Source organism: Corvus cornix, chromosome 4, assembly GCF_000738735.6.
Source record: "Corvus cornix cornix isolate S_Up_H32 chromosome 4, ASM73873v5, whole genome shotgun sequence".
Lineage (NCBI taxonomy): Eukaryota > Metazoa > Chordata > Aves > Passeriformes > Corvidae > Corvus > Corvus cornix.
The window spans coordinates 51,087,620-51,106,744 of NC_046334.1; the positions used below are offsets into that span (position 1 = coordinate 51,087,620).

General features: G+C 35.0%; 1 protein-coding gene across 1 annotated transcript; it reads right to left on the reverse strand.

Annotated features, from left to right (window-relative positions):
* Positions 1 to 1,564: 1,564 nt before the first annotated feature.
* Positions 1,565 to 12,280, reverse strand: DTHD1 (death domain containing 1). Its single transcript, XM_039551585.1, is given in 10 exon segments — positions 1,565 to 1,864; positions 2,483 to 2,539; positions 5,810 to 6,054; positions 7,255 to 7,544; positions 8,125 to 8,297; positions 9,256 to 9,278; positions 9,281 to 9,380; positions 10,169 to 10,348; positions 11,038 to 11,365; positions 11,871 to 12,280. Coding segments are annotated over 10 exon segments (2,106 nt in total).
* Positions 12,281 to 19,125: the final 6,845 nt, after the last annotated feature.

The following is a 19,125-nucleotide window of genomic DNA, read 5'->3' on the forward strand; positions in this document are numbered from 1 at the left end:
AAAAAAAGAGAAAGGATGGCTAGTATGTTTAATTCACAGAGAAGAGGTTAAATTGCTCATATATTTGTCTTACATCTAAAAACTGATAACACAGGATGAGACATAAATGTCTAGATGAATTAAGCTAATTAGTACTATGCCTGTTTATCTTTTCTTTTAGCTTGCAATTTTCTCATTTACAGTACCAATTTGTAAATGTTGCAAATATATGACCTCTATAAATAAAATACACAGACTAACTATGTATCACAATTAAGATTTGCCAGCAAGACATACCAGGTTTCTAAATAGTCTAAAATTAAATAAAGTGTAGATCAATAATGCTTCGATTGAGATTAATATTTAGAGTTTATATTATATGATTAAAGAAGAGGCAAAAAAGGAAAATAATTGGTGCATAGAATCTAGAAGAATAACCGTAGTTAATTGTGCAGAGGTGGACTTGAAGAAAGAGGCATTGCTGAAGCACTAGGGAAGTTGCACATTGCTGAAGCACTAGGGAAGTCACATAGATGTGACAACCTGTGTAATCACAATATGTGTAATACCAAGGAGTCAGTCTTGCTCTCAGAATTGTTTTTCTCTGACTTTTGCCAGCTACTTTTTGCCTTTAACAGAAATCAGTTTAGTGTTTATATAAATTTTTGGTGTGTTGTATGAGGTGGGTTGCAATTTAGAAAGTAACAGAAGATGGTAAAATAAATATTATTTCAGTAGAAACACAGTTATAGGACACCAACCTATCTCTTGGTCTGATTTAAAAATTAGGTTAGTCCTACTTAGCATTTTGGAAAGAAATGAGTTTTAGGGATTGAAAACACAAATAAGGAATGGCACAAATACTTCTGGTTTACTATCTGTACCTTCAATACAAGAATTCAGTATAACTAACAAAATGTCAAAGCCATATATTTAAAAATTTTTATGAAGAAATTGTTCTTTTTCCAAATGTGATGGTAACCTAAAAGACTCCATTACAAAGACAGTTTAAACTGAGGCAACAAGTTTCATAAATTCAGCAAATAGATCACATATTCACGTGGTAACACTGAAATCTTCTATGACATTCACAAGGATGAAAACTATTCACAGGGAATATAAAAGCAGAATTGATTACTAACAAATCTGAAAGTAAGAAGAAGCTACCTCTGTCTGTACATTGGGCTTTAATCTGAAGAATTTGGTAGATATTAATACTGGACATAGAGTAATCCATATATTATAGAACAATTAATATGATTTTGATATAATGAATAATTTATAATGTTTAAGAGATGTAGAAACATTGTGTTGACTGAGTATGGCATGCGAAAACAGCTAAAGTCCTCAGAAATCTATGCAGATCAGTCTATAATTATTCATACTATGTTTTCAACATAAGAAATATTCACTTTTATCAAACAAGGACATTGCTATTATACTTTGCTTTAGTAGAGGTTGCAAAGTAACAAATAAATAGCCTTATCCTAACTGATATCCCTGTCACTTGTTCACCCAGAAGTGTCATAGAAATATTCATACCCTTCAACAAGTGAAATTGGGATGTGAGTGGCCAGAGATTCTATCAAGTGAACACCTTATTTTGCCACTTTAAATGAAGTTCTTCTGAAAGATCACTTCTGCCACTCTTCTGCAAATAGCGAGACAGGATATAGACAGATAATAGCTGTTTATCAGCTGACCTTGGAAGGGTCTTTTTCCACCAGCAAAGCAGCTCATAGATCTGGTGTGTTAAATTATCAGGGCACTTCAGCCTAACAAGCTGAAGTATGCTCCGTCAAACAGGTAAACATAAAGCAAACAATGATGTATTATCTTCTGCAAGCTCTTCTGCAAGCCAAAGCAGCAAATTGTACCGTAGGGCCTCTGAAGGGCAAAAATTAGTGAAATAAGAATAAATCTTCCTTTTTTTTGAAAAGCTCTTTAAAGCTGGAGGCTCAGTGGGTAAACTCTCCAACTAAATAGGGTTTGTTTTTTACTTTGGTGGAAACATCATCCCATCTCATTTCCAATGCCATTTTTGGTAACTGCACTGCGATATGAAGTGAATTTAGTCAAGAGCAGATTCAGCAAAGACCTATAATTTTTGGAACTGAATGGAGAAAGTTAGAAATAAAATAAATGGGTTTCAATATTTACAGTAACGGATTCATCAGTTATACTGGAACTTTCCAGTACAAACTGAATTTCCTTACACAGAAAATTATATGCTGTTCAAGCATCCCATCATAACAGTATCTTACAAGAGCTTTTGCATTTCCTGCTAAACAGATCTTTGTTTCTTTGACTATCTCTTAACACATTAACTATTTCCTCCTGGAATATGGCTTTTGAAAGTGTCATTACAGCTGAAACAAATCTTGGCATTTAAAAAAAATAGCAAGTACAGCTCTTATTTATGTTTTGTTAAAAAAATATATATATAGATATATAAACTTATTTATGTTTTATATTTATGTTATTTTATTGGTTGTTTTCTTACCTGATGATCAGAAAAAATTCTTTTTGTGATTCGTGGATGGTTGATCAATTTTTCATGCTATTTAAGAAAATGTGTTGAGGAAAGAGAAATTACTAAATGAGTAAAAGGTGAGGCATATGATTTGGGAGTGGATTGCAGTAAATTCATTGGGGATTTAAATCTTAGCATTTAACATTTGTTCTATTTACATCAATGATTTTTGTCATTATTGAAAACCAATTAACATCATCAGCAGGTATAAAACAGTGTATAGCTATTAAAATAAAGAAATTAATAATATTTGCATCCATCAAATATGCTTATTATCTCTTCTAAAAAGTTCATCCTTCATGCAATTTTACATGTTTGATTAATAGCATTTTGCCATAACTGATGTATGGAAACTGGGGGTATAGAAAATCTGTATAGAACCTTTGTAGATGCTAAAGATTCTAATTTTGAATACTGCATTAACTTTGCCTTTCTTTCAAAGAAAAGAACAATTTTTAGGTATTCAGTAGCTGTTGTTACATCAGGTAAACATACTATATTTGTAGCTATAGTTGTTAATTTTACATAGCTCAACTTTTAATAAAACATCATGAAAAATCACCAAAATTCAAATGACAAGTTCCATTAGAAAGTACAAAGTTCTTCCTCTTTCTTCCTCTAAACATTGGAGAGAGAGAAAAAATACTTTGTCCTGTTTTTCCTATAGCTGAGAAAGGTGAAAGTCTTCTGGGCTTTAGTGTTGTTTCCTACTACATACAGATCAAGAAACTACTTACATAAGCATTGAGCACAAAAAGAGATTCGTTTGTATGAAGTGAAATTCAGATTTATTTTTGTATAAAAATGAAATTACCCTTTTTTAGTACCCATGTTATTTTTGTCACACACATTCAGTTGTATTACCTGGCTGTTTATGCACAGCTCTCCTGAGGAGATTTGCCTGAAGTTTATTCTCTGATCTTCTGCTTTTCGTTTGTGAATTACGAGCATGAAACTCTGACTGGAAAAAATTATTCTCCTTTTCTTTCTGATATACTGAGCATTATGAAGCTGACCTTAATCACTTCTATAATACAGATTTTAAATATTGCTCAATATTTGGAGTGTCTCAGATGTACTGAGCTGCACAGTCATAAGGTCAATACATTCATAAACATTACCTATTGTGAATTAAACAACTTTTCATCAGGTCTGTATGCAGTCATCCTGGGAGGTGATTTCAGTGTGCACAGGATGCACACACTACGCACTACATGGCAGTGCAAAACCATCCTGTCCTCTACTGCTCTTGAGATCTTGGGGATTGGACTAGGTGACCCTTCCTACCCAAATTATTTTATGATTCTATGATTGGAATCTGCCTCGTTTTGCATGCTTCAACAGAAGTTCTGTCATTGGATGTACCCCAGTGTGAAGATAGAACGACATGGATAAAAATGTCTCAGAATAAAGGGAATATAAAGCTCTTCCAGAAGGGGGCATTGCTTTTCTTCTAAGCTTTCTTTGGCTTTGTTTAATTATGCATTTATATTTAAATTTATTTTAATTCATTAATGAGAATTTAGCACGTCAAAGGTCTGTATTAGATCTTCAAAGTTATTGTAGATGAACTCAATTACCCATGCATTGACTTTAATCTGAACCATTTATGCTACTTAATGTTAAAATAGTAGTAAAAATTATAAGAATTGAAAATTAGTATTGTCTAGAAATAGTGTAATAATATACAATGCATTAGATCTAAAACATTAAATTGCCTTTAAAGATTAAGTGTCTGTGGTGAAGTGCTAAATTCACCCACGGTTCAGCTGCACTGGCATGTGGTTCTGCTATTCTGATTGTCAGCTTAAGTAAAATACTCTCACCAGTCAAAGCAGTTTTCTAGTCTGGAAGGCCCTGCAATTAGCCAAGTAGCTGCCTTTCTGAAGCAGGGGATAACATGCTATTCTGCTGTTAGACAATCATTAGACATAAAACTTCAGCAGAATAGTAATTTCATAATGTCTGTATGTATTACGGCAATCTATTTTTGCAAAGCATTCCCAGACAGTAACACTGATGTGCTCTGTCAAATGGACCTTTCAGACATGACCAGACTCTAGTCATCAGGACACATAGAAACAGGAGAAATTAATCAAACAGGACACATAGAAAAGGAGAAATTAATCTTTTAACTCCTTAGCCCAGTGTCACATAAATACAAAATCTTTGAAATCAATAGATATGCACACACAGACCTAACATCAGAACCTAATGCACTATATCTGATTTGTGTCAAAAATAATAGATTAGAGCAACAAGTGTTTTCTGTTGCTGAAGAAATGAAAGCACCATAAACAGGAATATTAGTGAAAATCAGATTACTTCTGTAAAAAACATGCGTTTAAAGCAAAAACTCATGTGAATGTTTGCATACAAAGTAAAAACCCATTATTTTGACCACTGTCAGCAATATATTTGTAAGTGGCTAATGCAGTCACATACGTATAAAAAATGGCTTGTGATCGTACAGTTACTGCCTTCTCTACAAAAGAAATTTAGGTGGACATTTTACAGAAATGAGTGAAAATATAGGAGTCAGAATGGTTGCCTTAAAAAGATTCCATCTGTCTTTGTCACAACCAAAATCAGGGATTCCAGATGCTTTTAACTATCATCTGGATAAAAATCATTTTGTTGAGAAAAGTGTGAAATCAATTAAATTCAAAAAGAGAGATATCCTACTGTTTGTCACCAGAAATTTAGACCAAGTGTTTCTGTACATATTTTGATATTAAAATGTATGCAACTTGTATGCAACTAGTTTAGTGCAGTATAGGGTGCTGGTATGTAGGCTCTTTGAAAAGTTTACAATGAGATTTCATTGCAGGAATATTAAAGACTGATTTATGTAGCATTAGTTTTCACCAGAGGTGAAAATAATTGCTCACATGGCTGTACTGCAGAGGGTAATCAGGAATAATAGAATAATCAGGTGATAGGTGGAAGACAGGTTACACAAACCCTTTAATGATCCAGTAATTTGCAATTCTGTGCTTCCAAGACACTGAAACAAGAATGATGTAACTGAAACTTCAGTAATAATTTCACAGTGCCATATCAGCTGGGGAGAGTAGATGGGTGAAAATTTTCTGCTAGAAATTTTTCTATGCTTATACTTAGATACGGTTCCCTCCCTACAGCTAAGAGAAATTCTGAGAATATTTGTACAATTGATGATGGATCAGAACTCCATCAGTGACTCCTGTGTGTATCTGTAAATCAAAAATCATACCAAGATCCTTTTAATGGTAAGGGAAAAAGGGAAATGTCTCTAATATCAAGTGAGAAACCCACCTTTGGTAATGTTAATGCTAATTTGCACAGTGGAGACTGGTGTTGATATTCACCATTTGGTAAGTTTTGTTCCCATTTCTTTGTTATCATCTCTCTGGTAATTTTATAAAACAGTGCTGTTCCTTTGTAATGAGGTGAACTGTAGTTACCAAATTCATCCACTTCTTTAATTTGGAGCTCCAGCCTGGGTTTTATTTGTGAATGAAAAATCAGTCTGTAGACTTTCCCAAAGTCTTCTCCATTTTCTGCAGTTCATACAATAAAATTAAAAAAACTTTTTTTTTTTCACCCTGTATTCAGATGCATGGCATCTAAAATAATTCAAGTAAAGGTAATCACATAAAGGTAATCACATAATCACATTCCTTGGTTGCTCTTTGTCATTATTATTACTTTACTGAACATTTGAGTTCAGCCTGCTTCAGTAGTAGACATATTTTCATAGCCAGCTGTCTTAGCCCTTTAATAGTTGGTTAAAGAGTAAGTGGTGAAGGCAGTCCTACAAGTTGAAAAGCAAGGAACACAAAAGGAGGTATGTACATAACACAGAGAAGAATAAAAATAAAAGGGTGTTGTCAATGGAATTAGAAGTATATGCTTTCTGGTTATTTAGGATGGATGTCTGTCTGTAACAACAAAATGAATGGCAGCAGAGGGGTAGATGCATTTCTAGGATTTCTAAATCCATTTATTTGACACGTGTATAGACTATCCTTTGCATATATGAGCAGGCATTTCTTGGGGGCTGGAGACTTCTCTTTTTGAAGAATGTTCCTTTCTTTAGGGTTAATGCAGTTTTCAATGGGAGAGTTTGTGTACAAAATGTTCAGAGGGCCAAATACATATTTATATGTTCAAGCTAAGACAGGAGAGCCTATATGCAATTTTGGTGAAAACCTTTCTGAGGGTTCTTATCTCTATTCCCTTTAAGCAAGCCTCTGAATGGTGGCAGCCACTGCATGGAATTTTCTCTGCCGCTAATGCAAATGGCAAAACACTCTCTCTCATCACCTCGATTCACAGTGTAGCTCATAACAGGCAACATTTTGCCTTGGATTTCTTGCTCACTCTGAGTGAATTTACACAGATAAAACAGTGACAGAAACCTGTCCTTTGGAAATAATTCATAAAATACCATGTATTTCTGAGGGACCAGGTTTCACAGAATGGCAGGGGTTTAGGAGATCTCTAAAGATCATCTTGTCCAACTCTCCTGCTCAAAGCAGGGTCACCCAGAGCACATTGCTCAGGAATTCGTTTGGGTACTACATTTTCTTTTCAGTTGAAGCAGTTTCCCATTAAGTTCCATGTTTCTTTTTTTGACAAGCAATAAAACACTGAAATAACCAAATGTAACCTCAGACTAACAGTGTTCCCATACAGCATTTTTTAGTAGCTGAGATAATTGATAATGTTCATACAGATGCATGAATTAAATGCCTTACCTGAAGCAGAAATATTTCCTCTGAATCTAAAATGAATCTGCTCTCCTTCTCTTAATGGGAACTGCTGTATAGGTTCTGGGGAACCAAAACAACCCTCCTCCTGGAGATTTTGAATTTCATTGGTCAATTCTTTGGATGCAGACAGCAAAACTACTGTTTATTATGGGTTTTCTCTTTTCTGATACAGTATCACATTAGTCATCGTGCTATGAAGAGCTTTTTCCAGAGCCTGAGCAAAGAGGAGAAGATATGTGTTTTCCAAAAGGAATGAAAGGTGAATGACCACAAAGCTGTATTAAGAAAAAAAACTAAAAAAAAAAGGAAGAAAATTAAATTAAATAGCTTTATCTTATGTAATTTTATCAACTGCTAATAATTTATTCTTAAAAATAATATGGGGCTCAGTCTCCAAGAAGCTTTTGCTACCTTCTTTTTATCCTTGTTTCCAACAGAAGAAAAAGTGGAAATTTGCTTGCTTTTTTTGTGTAGAGTATGTTGATTGTGTATGTCTGATTTCAAATATATATGAATTTTACATGAAAGCAAGAGAATATTTCCTAATAAGAATTTTTAAAAAAAGTATGATTTTGTAGTTAGAGAACTAAATCACATTTTCCAATTAAGAGTGATATCTGCATTTCCTGTTTAGTTTTCTATGTACTACACTGTGCACATTACATAAATGAAAATGTTGGGTTTTTTCTTTTTATGAGCAACAAATATAAATGATCCTATACTTTAAAGTGGAAGAAAAAACAAGTTCATGGTTAAAAAGGTATGATTTCTTAGCACTACAAATTTCCACTGATTTGTAAACACGTAAGTAAATATTTCCATAAATAAAATTTTGTTAAATTATTCATACATCACCTTTCTGAATGCTCATTTAGTTCAAATGATACAAGCCCATTCTGTGCATTCTGGACAATAACATCATAAAACACCTTCCACCCCTCTTCTTTGTTTCCATGACCTAATAATTTCAAAATATCACTGAGATTCTCCCCACTTCTTCTCACAGAAGTGCTCACAGCCCTGGAAAGCTAAGTAATTATAAAAAAAATAACATAAAAAATAGTTCTTCCAAAAGAGTAAGCTTGTATTTGTAGCTGTTTTCCCCTCTGCTTTCCTTGATGACTTTTTCTGGTTTACCCACCTTGCTTAAAATCTGTATCCGGAACTATACTCCAGAGTATGTGAATGATATAATTATTAAGAGATTTCTTTTTTTTCCAGTTCTCCAGAAACAGCTGAAACTTAGAGATTATCTTGGTTTTCTTTGGGACTCCCAATGTTTTAATGTTTTTTTAAGACATGCCAAAAAGTCTGTGTTTTAGAAGTTTTGTACTGCGTACTTTGGAAAAATCTGGACCTTTATCTAGTGCGTAAAACTGACCTACTAGTTACCATAAAACTGACCTACTATAAACCATTGTGCCATGCGTTTCGATTCTGGTAACCGTTGGAATGTGTAGAAGTAGAGATCAGAAAATTCAAAGGTCAGACTCAAATGAACTTAGTGTGTTATGAACACAGCAGCTTTAAGACATGTCTGTTCTTCATGTTCTGTGTCTAACTTTGTTGAAAATGCCTGAGTATTTCTTGCTGAAAAAACGTCACACTGTCTTCATTCTGACTTCTGCTAGAAGTGTAGTGGTCAGCATATTTAAAGAATATACATCAAATACTGTATTAATTTTTCTGGTGAAACTAGTGCATGGAATTTTTAGGGTTTGCTCTAGTGTTTCTTACAGTGCTCCTAAGTATTGCAGTCTATATTAAGGAACAAACACATTTTTAATCCAAGAAATTATTAACCAACAACTGTTAAAATAATTGATTTTGATGTTTTAAAAAATGGTGAATTTGAGGTGAGGTTCATACCAAGGATGGTAAGCTGCAGCAACCCTCTTTACTGTAACACTAATGGCTCTTGCATGTTCTGTAATTTCCTTGCCTTTTTTTTTCTGGGTTTGGAGGACAGAGTGGAGTAATAGTGACTGAGCTGTTAAAAGGTTGGGTGAAGGATGCTGGACATGAACCAGTGCACTCGTAGATATCACTGAGTGGTACATATCATGCCTTGCTTTCAATGCTGAAACCATTGATCGCTCAATTGGCTGAATCTAAATGCAGAAAGAAATTGTACAATCAACTAGCAAAAAAACCCCAACCTTCCATTACATGCCTGATTTTTTTAGAAATTGGTTATCTTTTGGAGTTCGATAGGCTATCACAGAAGAATCAGACTCCTCTCTTTAACCCAAGAACAACCTTATCCAAGTACCAGCACTTTATACAAAGCACAGAAAAATGCTTGAAAGTTATCAAAACCTGGAACTTTTATTGACTAAAATATTTTGAAACTCATGACCTTCCTCAGATTTTGAAAAATTTATGAGATTTTTGTAATCTGGATTTTTCCAATCTGGATTTTTCCATAATTTTAGTTTCTCCCTACTTCCAAATTAACATTTTTATGGAAAAGGGAGAAATATATTATAACTGAAGCAAAATTTGAGATTATGCTCAGCCTTAGACTAAAACATGATAAAACCTTCTGTTGCACTTGCTGGCACCAAGGATGAAGGTCATGTGAGAAAAATGGTTCCATTAACTCGACAACTGGGCCAAAAAATTAAAGTTTGAGATGACACATCTTTATTGAAAACTACTGTATTTTCTGAACTATATTGAACAAAGGTAGATAGATCTTCTTTTTAGCTAAAGATATCCCTGACGTGGTTTTAACAAAGCTGACAGGAAATTTGCGTGTACAGGATGTGAAACTGCCACCCCTTTTCGTAGACTTCTGATACTGGAAGAGATTGCACTTTAACATCATTGGCATACTCACTTCAGAACTGATCAGATAACAGGCTTATGGAACAAGTATCACATATTTCAAGCTTACCTTTAACTGCATAGGTGCTGGAGAACTGAATGCTTCTGGATGGTAACAGAAAGAGATTCGAGAATCCACACTCAGCTTTTGTAAGAGTCCTACCTTTGGAACAGTAAATGTTTCCTTCTTTAAGCATGACAACACAGAAAAAACACCCAGATGATGAACTTTTACTTCTACAAAGCCCTCCTGGATAAAGAGAATGTGGGGTTAGAGTGTTGGAAGGAAAGGAAGTTGTGTTTCACAGTGGATAAGCATTTTGAGAAGGCAACATTCTCTATGGAGCAAAGTATAAAATGAAAATAAATTGAATATTATTGCCACCTGCATGCCCAAGTACTTGGTGATCTCTAGTCATTATGTGATGTCATTAATATTCCAGTGTATGATTGGGGTGAAATGAAATAAACTTGTAGACTGGGTGATGAATTGAATTGATGAGTTGTAGACTGGATGTTGTTGACCAATGCAACAACAAAAGAAGAGAACCATCCTGTGTTCCTTTGATATGGAGTTTGTACTTATACACATGGAATTGTGTTACTTTGTTGTGATCTAAAGGTAATTCCCCCTAAGTTTTACTTTTATCGAATAATGCAACGCATTGCACTTATTTACAAAAATCATGAAACATTACTCAACCATTAATATTGTGGGATCAAGCACATACTTAACATTGTAAATGAAAAAAAGAATGTTATTAAATACTAGTTTTCAAATAGAATTCATTTTTGAGAAAGTAGGAAGAAAAGTTCTGTTTTACCACACATAATGGGCAATATGATTTAATATTGACAACTTTACTTGAAAAACTCCAGAGAGACTTAACTGGGAACCTGAAATAATGCTTTTACAATGTTTTGATGAGAGTTACCCACCTTATGGTTTCCTTGGTATCTTTGCAAAGAAATAGGAGTTAAGTAGTTTGACTGAAAGTTCACATCAGTCACCTTCACCATAATCTCCCGATAATTTCCTCTGAAGCATGATGTAAATGGGATTGCAATGTTGATAGGGAAAAGCAGTTTTTCATAGTCATAGCATTCAATACTGATGACATTGCTGACCAGCTCCTCAGAATCATCCACTGCCAAGGAACTAGTGCCATTGAGTATATTACACTTCAGATTCTCCAGAAAAATTACAGGGGCTTTAATAGCACAAGCTGTTTCCTGTTTATTTTTACCACTCTCTTTGACTAGAAATCTATAAAAAAACCCAAAAAACTTTGTCTTTTGAGTGGGATAGTGTCTTGTATTTTTAATTAAATACTTCAATGTAATGATGTGCTACAAAGAAGCATAAAAACATAATTCAGAAAAACATGTTTATGAATAAATGAGAAAATAATGAATTTTTTTACCTGTTTCAGAACAGCTTACAAATTACTGTAAAACTGATGAATTGTAGTCCTTTCTTACTAATTTCCAACAATTTGAGGATTATTAAGTTTATTGGCTGTGACTCAGTCCCTCTCTGGCATAAAAAAAATTATGCAAATAGAAACTTAGAGTTTACTTTAGACTAGAGGGAAAGATCTTCACTGCGCATGTTTAAACTGTAAACTGCTGTTATTTGCATGACCAGAAGCTGTTCAGTACATGTATATTGCATTTCTGCACACACATGTTATAAGTTAATAAGCAATAATTAGGTACATCTATCCCTAAAAAAAGGAAGAATATGTGCTTACTCTTTGTTTGTCCAGTACCTAGATTTTTTTACTACTTCTGAATCACTCACAGAAGGATTCACAGAGGTAAGATCATAGGTTTGTACTGAAGATGTGAAGGTACTTAGGTAATTACTAAAAATCTCATCATTTGATTCCATTTTACTGCCTTCCATTTTCTCTGTCAGTCTGTGCTCTTCACTTTCTAACCCTTTTAAAGAGTCCCTGACTTCTTCCTTTTTATCCTGTTCAAAACTATCTGTCATGGTTCTGTCATAAATGTCTTCCAATGTCCCAGACAGAATGTCTTCCTCATTCCTTGTAAGAGCATCCTGAAAAGCCAGTTCTGGAGGCTTTTCAGTAACAGAGCTACCTCCATGAAGTTTATCCTTTCCATTGTACTCTTTTTTTCTCTGTAAAAGAGATGATTGGTAGTCGGTGTTCACCATCTTCCTTTTCCATTGGAGATTCTTTACTAGTGTCCTGTTCTTGAGCAGATTTGTTTTCAGCTTATGATGCAACTTTTCCTACAGTTTTAATTTCACTTGTGTGGGTTTGATTAACATTTTCACTTTCCATCTTGTTCACGGAAGGAGTTCTTTGGAATTGCTGACTGGGATTGGGAGATGCTTCCACAGAGTCTGTTGCTTCTCCTTCCTAAAAATGCACATCAGTTTCTTTGGAAGCATTTTGACCAGTCTGCTTCTGAGAATCACCATCTTGTCTGCATCTTGCAGCATAAAATTTATTTTCTGACTCTTGAAGGTGTGAGATTGTATTTATGAAATAATCGTTCACTTTCAGCAGATAATCTATAATTCCATTGTACTCTGAGGCAAAAAATAAATAACCAATTAAATTTTGCTATAAAAGCTAGATGAAAATGTGAAAACTATTATATGAGTACTTATTGAATTCCACATGATCCCATAGTGCCATTCAATACATGAATCACACTGTATTTCCTGGCTTTTCAGCTGGAGTCAATTTCTTAAGGACTGAATATAGACAAGTACATGTCTGTACTTGTCTAAGAACAACTGCGTATTTGTCAAAGATTTACTCTGGCAACTGTAATGAACACCTTTCTAATGATCAGACACTAGCTAAATTCTTAATGACAATCAATCCAAATCATGGCATTGATAAATAACAGTCAAATCAATTTGGGAAGATCTTTAAAACTCAAACTTGTATTTCCTAAAACTGAATCCTGCAAGATTCTAATGTGTGGGTCTCTAGCAAAGCTAATATACACAGACCTAATTTTATACTCAACCTTAACAACTCTGAGTTTTTGCTATGAAGAATAGATGATAACATAAAATCACCAGCCTGCATATAATACTGAAGCTCAGCAGTTTGCAATACCCAGTTATAGGGATGGTGAATGTTGCCCTTGCATATAACTAAAATCCCTTTGCGAAGGAAAAATGCACAAAAAGCATGCAATCACTGTGCACCATTCATGTAAGATTTTAACTTACATATTTTATGATCCCTCATTTTCCTTATCTTAAACCTTTTTTTTAGAAATTATTCCAGATATTCTCTGCAAGGATTTCAAATGTATTATTTAGAGTTCTTCCCTCATGTTATGCTGTCAACCTCTATAATTGGAGTGGTATCTTCATTAGTTAGATATATTGCAAACCTCAGAAAATTTTCAGCTTATTTCTGTTTGCTGCATGAGATCCTGGAGAACTTTGTTTTGCAGGTTAAATCTCATGAAAGTCAACACAAATAAGAAAACAGTACAACAAAGTATGGTGTGGTGTCTACTTACAGTGTGCAGAGACACACAAGGGAAGGAAAACAGAAAGGGCTGATACAAGTCTTACAGGAAGCCTTTGACTTACATTCACTTTTTTAAAAATGTCATATGAGGTAAATCAATACTTCAAGGTTTTCCATTTGGAAAATAATTTTATTAAGAATGTCATCACATATCAATGAGTGACATTATGTGATCTAGATAGAACTCACATCTCTATTTGCACCTGATTAATTTAAATCTACAAAGAGTACAGTTCAGAATAGCTTTTTGCTTATTTAACTAGGTCTAAAAGTTATTCCTTTCTAATACTTCCTCAGTTCCCAAGTGACTTATTATATTTTGACTATATTTGGGAAAAAAAATAAAAAAGAAGCAAATACATTTTTAAAATATTGTTTACACTGGTAGTTTAAAGGAAAATACTATTTTACTCTTTTTCCAGAGACACTTTTACAGTAGTGAAGAAATTCTAAATAGTTTAAAAGGACTGAGAAATAAAACAAAATGATTGGAAATAACAGAGCTTTTTTTGCAGAAGAGGTTGTAAAAGACCACTTCCCAGTTTCACTGTTAGGCAAAGTTCAAGCTTAGACAAAACTGCCAACATTTACATATCCTCCCTGAATTTTGCATTTTCTAAACCAAATAAAAAAACCCTCAAACAAATTGTACAGCTCTTTAAACCTTCCTAAAATCAAATTTGAAGATAACAGGGTAATTCAAAACAATGGCATTTTCCTATGCTGTAAATGTGACTTTTCTAATATGGGCAAGAAAAGATATGGCCTTTTAACAGTATACCATCTGATTGTGTCACAGGGAAAGACACTTTTTGCATTCAGTTACAAGGTTAACCTCAAAATAAATCTTCTTTTGTGTTTTTCCCTCCCCCATCACTTTTCTAACACTTTGCTTTCTATACTTTTTCTGATGTTTGATAACACGGCTTTAGAACACAGAGGTAGTTTATATGCAACTGTCTCCAAACATCTTTGCTGACTGTTTTAAGGGAATTTGTCAGGTGAGGAATAGCAGCTTTTTGGAAGGAGAATGATTCTTGGAAACCTGATAAAAAGAGAATTAAAAAAAAATCACATAAACTATGAGGTCAACAGGACAGCTAGCTTGCCTGGAGCCTAGGAGGAGACTTTTTAAACAAAAATGTTTTATTATTACAGATTTTATAAACCTGTAGGCCAAAGACTCAGAAACAGAAGCATAGATAAACATTTCTGTCTGTAATCTCTTTCCTTCTATCTTTTTGCATTATAGAATCATCATAGAAGGATAGAATGGTTTGGATTGGAATGAGATGATCTTTAAGGTTCTTTCCAACCTTCCTTCCTGTCATGGGCAGAGACACCAGCTAGACCAGGCTGCTCAAAGCCTCATCCAACCTGGCCTTGAACACTTTGAGGAATGGAACATCCACAAGTTCTCTGCCTTTTTCTCCCTCTTCCTGTGTCTTATTACTCTCTGAGTAAAGAATTTCTTCCTAACCTAATATTTAATCTAAATCTCTCCTCTTTTAGTTTAAAACTGTTCCCTCCCGGACTACCACTATAGGTGATAGTGTCTGTGTAAAAAAAACCACTCTCCCTCTTTTTAAAAGACCTTTTTAGGAATTAGAAGGCTGCAGCAAGGTATCCCCAGAGCCTTGTCTTCTTCAGCATGAACAACCCCATCTCTCTCAACCTCTCTTAAAAGGAGAGATGCTCTGATCCCTCTGATCTTCTTCATGGCCTTCCTCCAGACCTGTTCCAACAGGTCCATGTCCTTGTGCTGGGGACTCCAGACCTTTATGTAACACTCCAGGTGAGGTCTCACAAGGGGGGAGTAGACAGGTAGAATCACCTCCCTTGGCTGTTGGATACTCTTCTTTTGAGGTTTAATGCTGATAGACCTCAGACAGAAATGTTAGTTTTTTCTTCTTTGATAAATGTTAAGATGTTGATGTCCACCTACTGCAGGACTGAACTTAGCACAGAGCAAAGCTCCTGTGAAGATATTTAAGAAAGTACAAGAACACCAAAGAAAAGTGAGGACTGAGGAAAAACGTGTGAGAACCAGCCCTTCAAACAACAAAGTCAGAGAAGATGGAAGAGGAGGTACTGCAGACATGGGGCAGAGATTCCTTTGCAGTCCATGGGAGACCAGACTGGAGCAGATATCCTGCAGCCTGGGGAGGACCCCATGCCAAGGAAAGTAGATATTCCCTGAAGGAACTGCAGTCTGTTTAGTATCCAATTTTTCCTGACAGGAACTGCAGACCATGGGAAGGACCCACAGCAGAGCACGGAAAGAGTAAGCAGGAAGGAGTGTAGAGGGAACTATTATGGACTGACTGCCCATTTGCCATTGCCCTGCCCTCCTCAAGAAGGGGGGAGGTAAAGGAATTAGGAATGAAGGAGTGAAGTTGAGCGTGGGAAAAAGAAAGGTTGGAGGAAAGATCTTGCTTCAATTTTTTACCTTTGCTTCTCACTATCCAAATCTATTTGAATTGACAATAAATCAAATTAATTTTTTTCCCTAAGTTGAGTCTATTTTGCCGATGATGGTAATTTTAAGTGATTTTCTCTATATCAACCCAGGATTTTTTCTATCTTTCCTTTTCCTGTTGAAGAGGGAGTAAGTTACTGGTAGGCATCTGGTGTCCAGTCAAGACAACCCCACTAAAGTATAGTGTACATAAAACTTTGAACAATTCTGTTTAGTTAGTTTTACTTTTATACATTTTTTGGTCACATGATGAGAATTATGAGTCTCATATTGAATCTCATGGAATGGACTCAAAACCAGTGTGATACAACTGTGGGAACATGAATTAATTTGGTCTAACGAATTACCAACTGAAATACTAACAAATGAAAATTAGGGCCCCCCAGCATCATCAGACAGAAGAATTCAGTCTAATATACCCAGTCTGTCTGCTTACAGCTAAGTCCTTCCATACTTGTCTGGACTTCAAGTCAATTCCTTGTGTTTATCATGGACAGCACTCAGCACGTGGCAGGTTTCTTGAATAATTTCTGTAACATTCTCCAGCTGCTGGCTGAGAGATCTGCTCAGCTCTTTTGCTAAAGAGCTCAGTCTAAGCACATACTCCTCCATACCTTCTTTATCCAGGTCACTTTTCAAAAGCACGTCTCTTGCTAGCAAGTTCAGGTAACAGATTTTTCCTATCGTTTGTCCTGATTTCCCTGCAGGTGTAATCTTACTTTTAGCCATATCCATTTAATGTTCAGAATATGCTACTACATTTTTTTTTTCTGCTCAAACACTTCCACAAGTTGTTGTCCTTGGTTCAGGCTACTGCACTGTTTAGAATTTCCAGACTAAACAGAAATTTTAAGAGTACTGTATTTCACAAACCAAGCTGTAGCTGAGAAACTCTGAATTGATGTTGGCTATTAAAAAGTTACTAGGTGACAGGAAGAAGTGGCTGTTCTGTAACTATAGGCAAGGATTGTCAGGAGACGCCAATGTACATCATGCACCTTTAAGGGAGGTTATGTAACTCAGTTATGTAGCAGTGACTTAAAATTTCAGGATATCTGAGTAATTTCTTACTTCAGTGGCTACAAATGATCAGTACCTATGAAATCAAGCTTAATTGGTTATTTATAATTATATACTCACCAACAATGAGGAAGTGTTTTCACTGCAATATGACATTAAATGCTATAGGTCATTTGACATTGTTTTCTGAACAACTGCATTTTATTTGTTGTTCATAGACATCAAATAGGTGGGATAGGCCCAATCTACCATGAAGTGTGGATGATGTATTTGAATGATATGGATGTTTCAGCAATACAGGATTCTACAAATCTAATTTTGTGGTTAGAGAATACAGTTATTAGCCACAGATGTTGAAAGAAACTTGCAGTTATTTCTAGGGGTGTTTATATAACGGGGGAAGAAATGTAAAAAAAAGACTATCAGTTAAAAGTTCAAATAACTAATGACTGAACTTTTGTTTGACACTTTAGAAGTTGAAAAGCAAGCTTAGGAGAAAAACATGGGGTTACTAAGCTTAAATGTGCTAACAAGAACTTCCTGTAGAGTTCATGGGGAAAAAGCACTAAACTATGAGTAAGAGTGCCTCATATACCACACTCCCATGAATACCCCCATGAAAGCAGGCAGCGTCCTTTTGGAGGAGCTCACAACCATGTGCTCCTGGAGGCAACCTGGGAAGTAGCAGAGCTAGTGCCTGACAGGGCTCCTGTGTGGTCACCATCTTCAGTAAGTGAAATTTGAGCACGGGTACATCAAGGACAGCATTTGCAATGATTTCACCCAGCAAGTTCAGGACCAGATGTCTCACCAGGACAGCAATAAGAACAAGTAGAAGAACATCACTGACATTCTTACTGATGCTAATTTATGTTGTGTTGTGTGATGGGCAAGGGGAGGATATGCCTGAAAGCCTCATTGGCAGAGTTCAGTACTGGGCTACATCTGAGGTATCACACCAAAATATTTTATAATTTAAGAAATGTACTGCAGGAATTGTTGGTATTGTGGCTTTCCTACTAAACATTCCTTTTTATGGCCCACTGTAAATATAATTAATGCAGCTTTAAATGGCAACTAAAATGGGATTGAGATAGAAAACCACACTGAAAATTGCATCTAAGCAGAGCAAGAACTAATAAGGCAATGTCAGCAGAGTGCTTTGAAGATGTAAAGCACTGTGTAAATGTTAAAATAACAATGAAAGATGGAAAGAGTCTTTAATAAAATCTGTGAGCAGGAACTAGCTGTAATTATTACATTCAAAAGGAAAGTTACTTTTGACTCATTATAGTTTGCTTGATCACACTGAAAATACAGCACAGCTAACAAAAAAAGGTATGTGAATCATTAACCTACTTACCATTTGTGATGGTTCAGTTTCTTCACTTTTCCTAGATTATTCCTAGTAAAAAGGGAAGCCCAAAGAGTATGTATACTTTCATGCACAGAGAGTGAAAAAAAATGTCATCTTTCCACCCAAAAGTTTTGGAATGTGTAAGTGAAAAAAAAAAGGGAGATGAAGGAATACATTAATGTGTAAATACCATGTAGCATTGCACTGACTGACCTCTTCTTTAGAGGTAAATCCATATTGTTCCCCTAACCATAATACAGGTGAATTCATCAGCTCCAGATCATTTCCAATATATGTATCTCTTCAGATTACTTCTCAATTAATTACCAATGTGCAGATGTGAGGTATGAGAAAAGACATTAGATTGAATAAAGGTAAAAGAAGATCTAATTTTTAAAAAGTAAACTTGCATGAAATAGGTAATAATAAATGAATCTGTTATAAGATTATGTTACTCACTGAATATTGTAGAGCTTACAGAAAGCTACTATAAGACCCTGTTATAATCACAGTTTTATAAGATATGAAAAGAACTGATCTATATTCATGTTCTTTGCCATAAGCAAATTGTTGTGGTTTGGGTTTTTTGGTCAAAAAATTATATATCTCACCCTCTTCAGTTAATACATGTCTGTATAAAT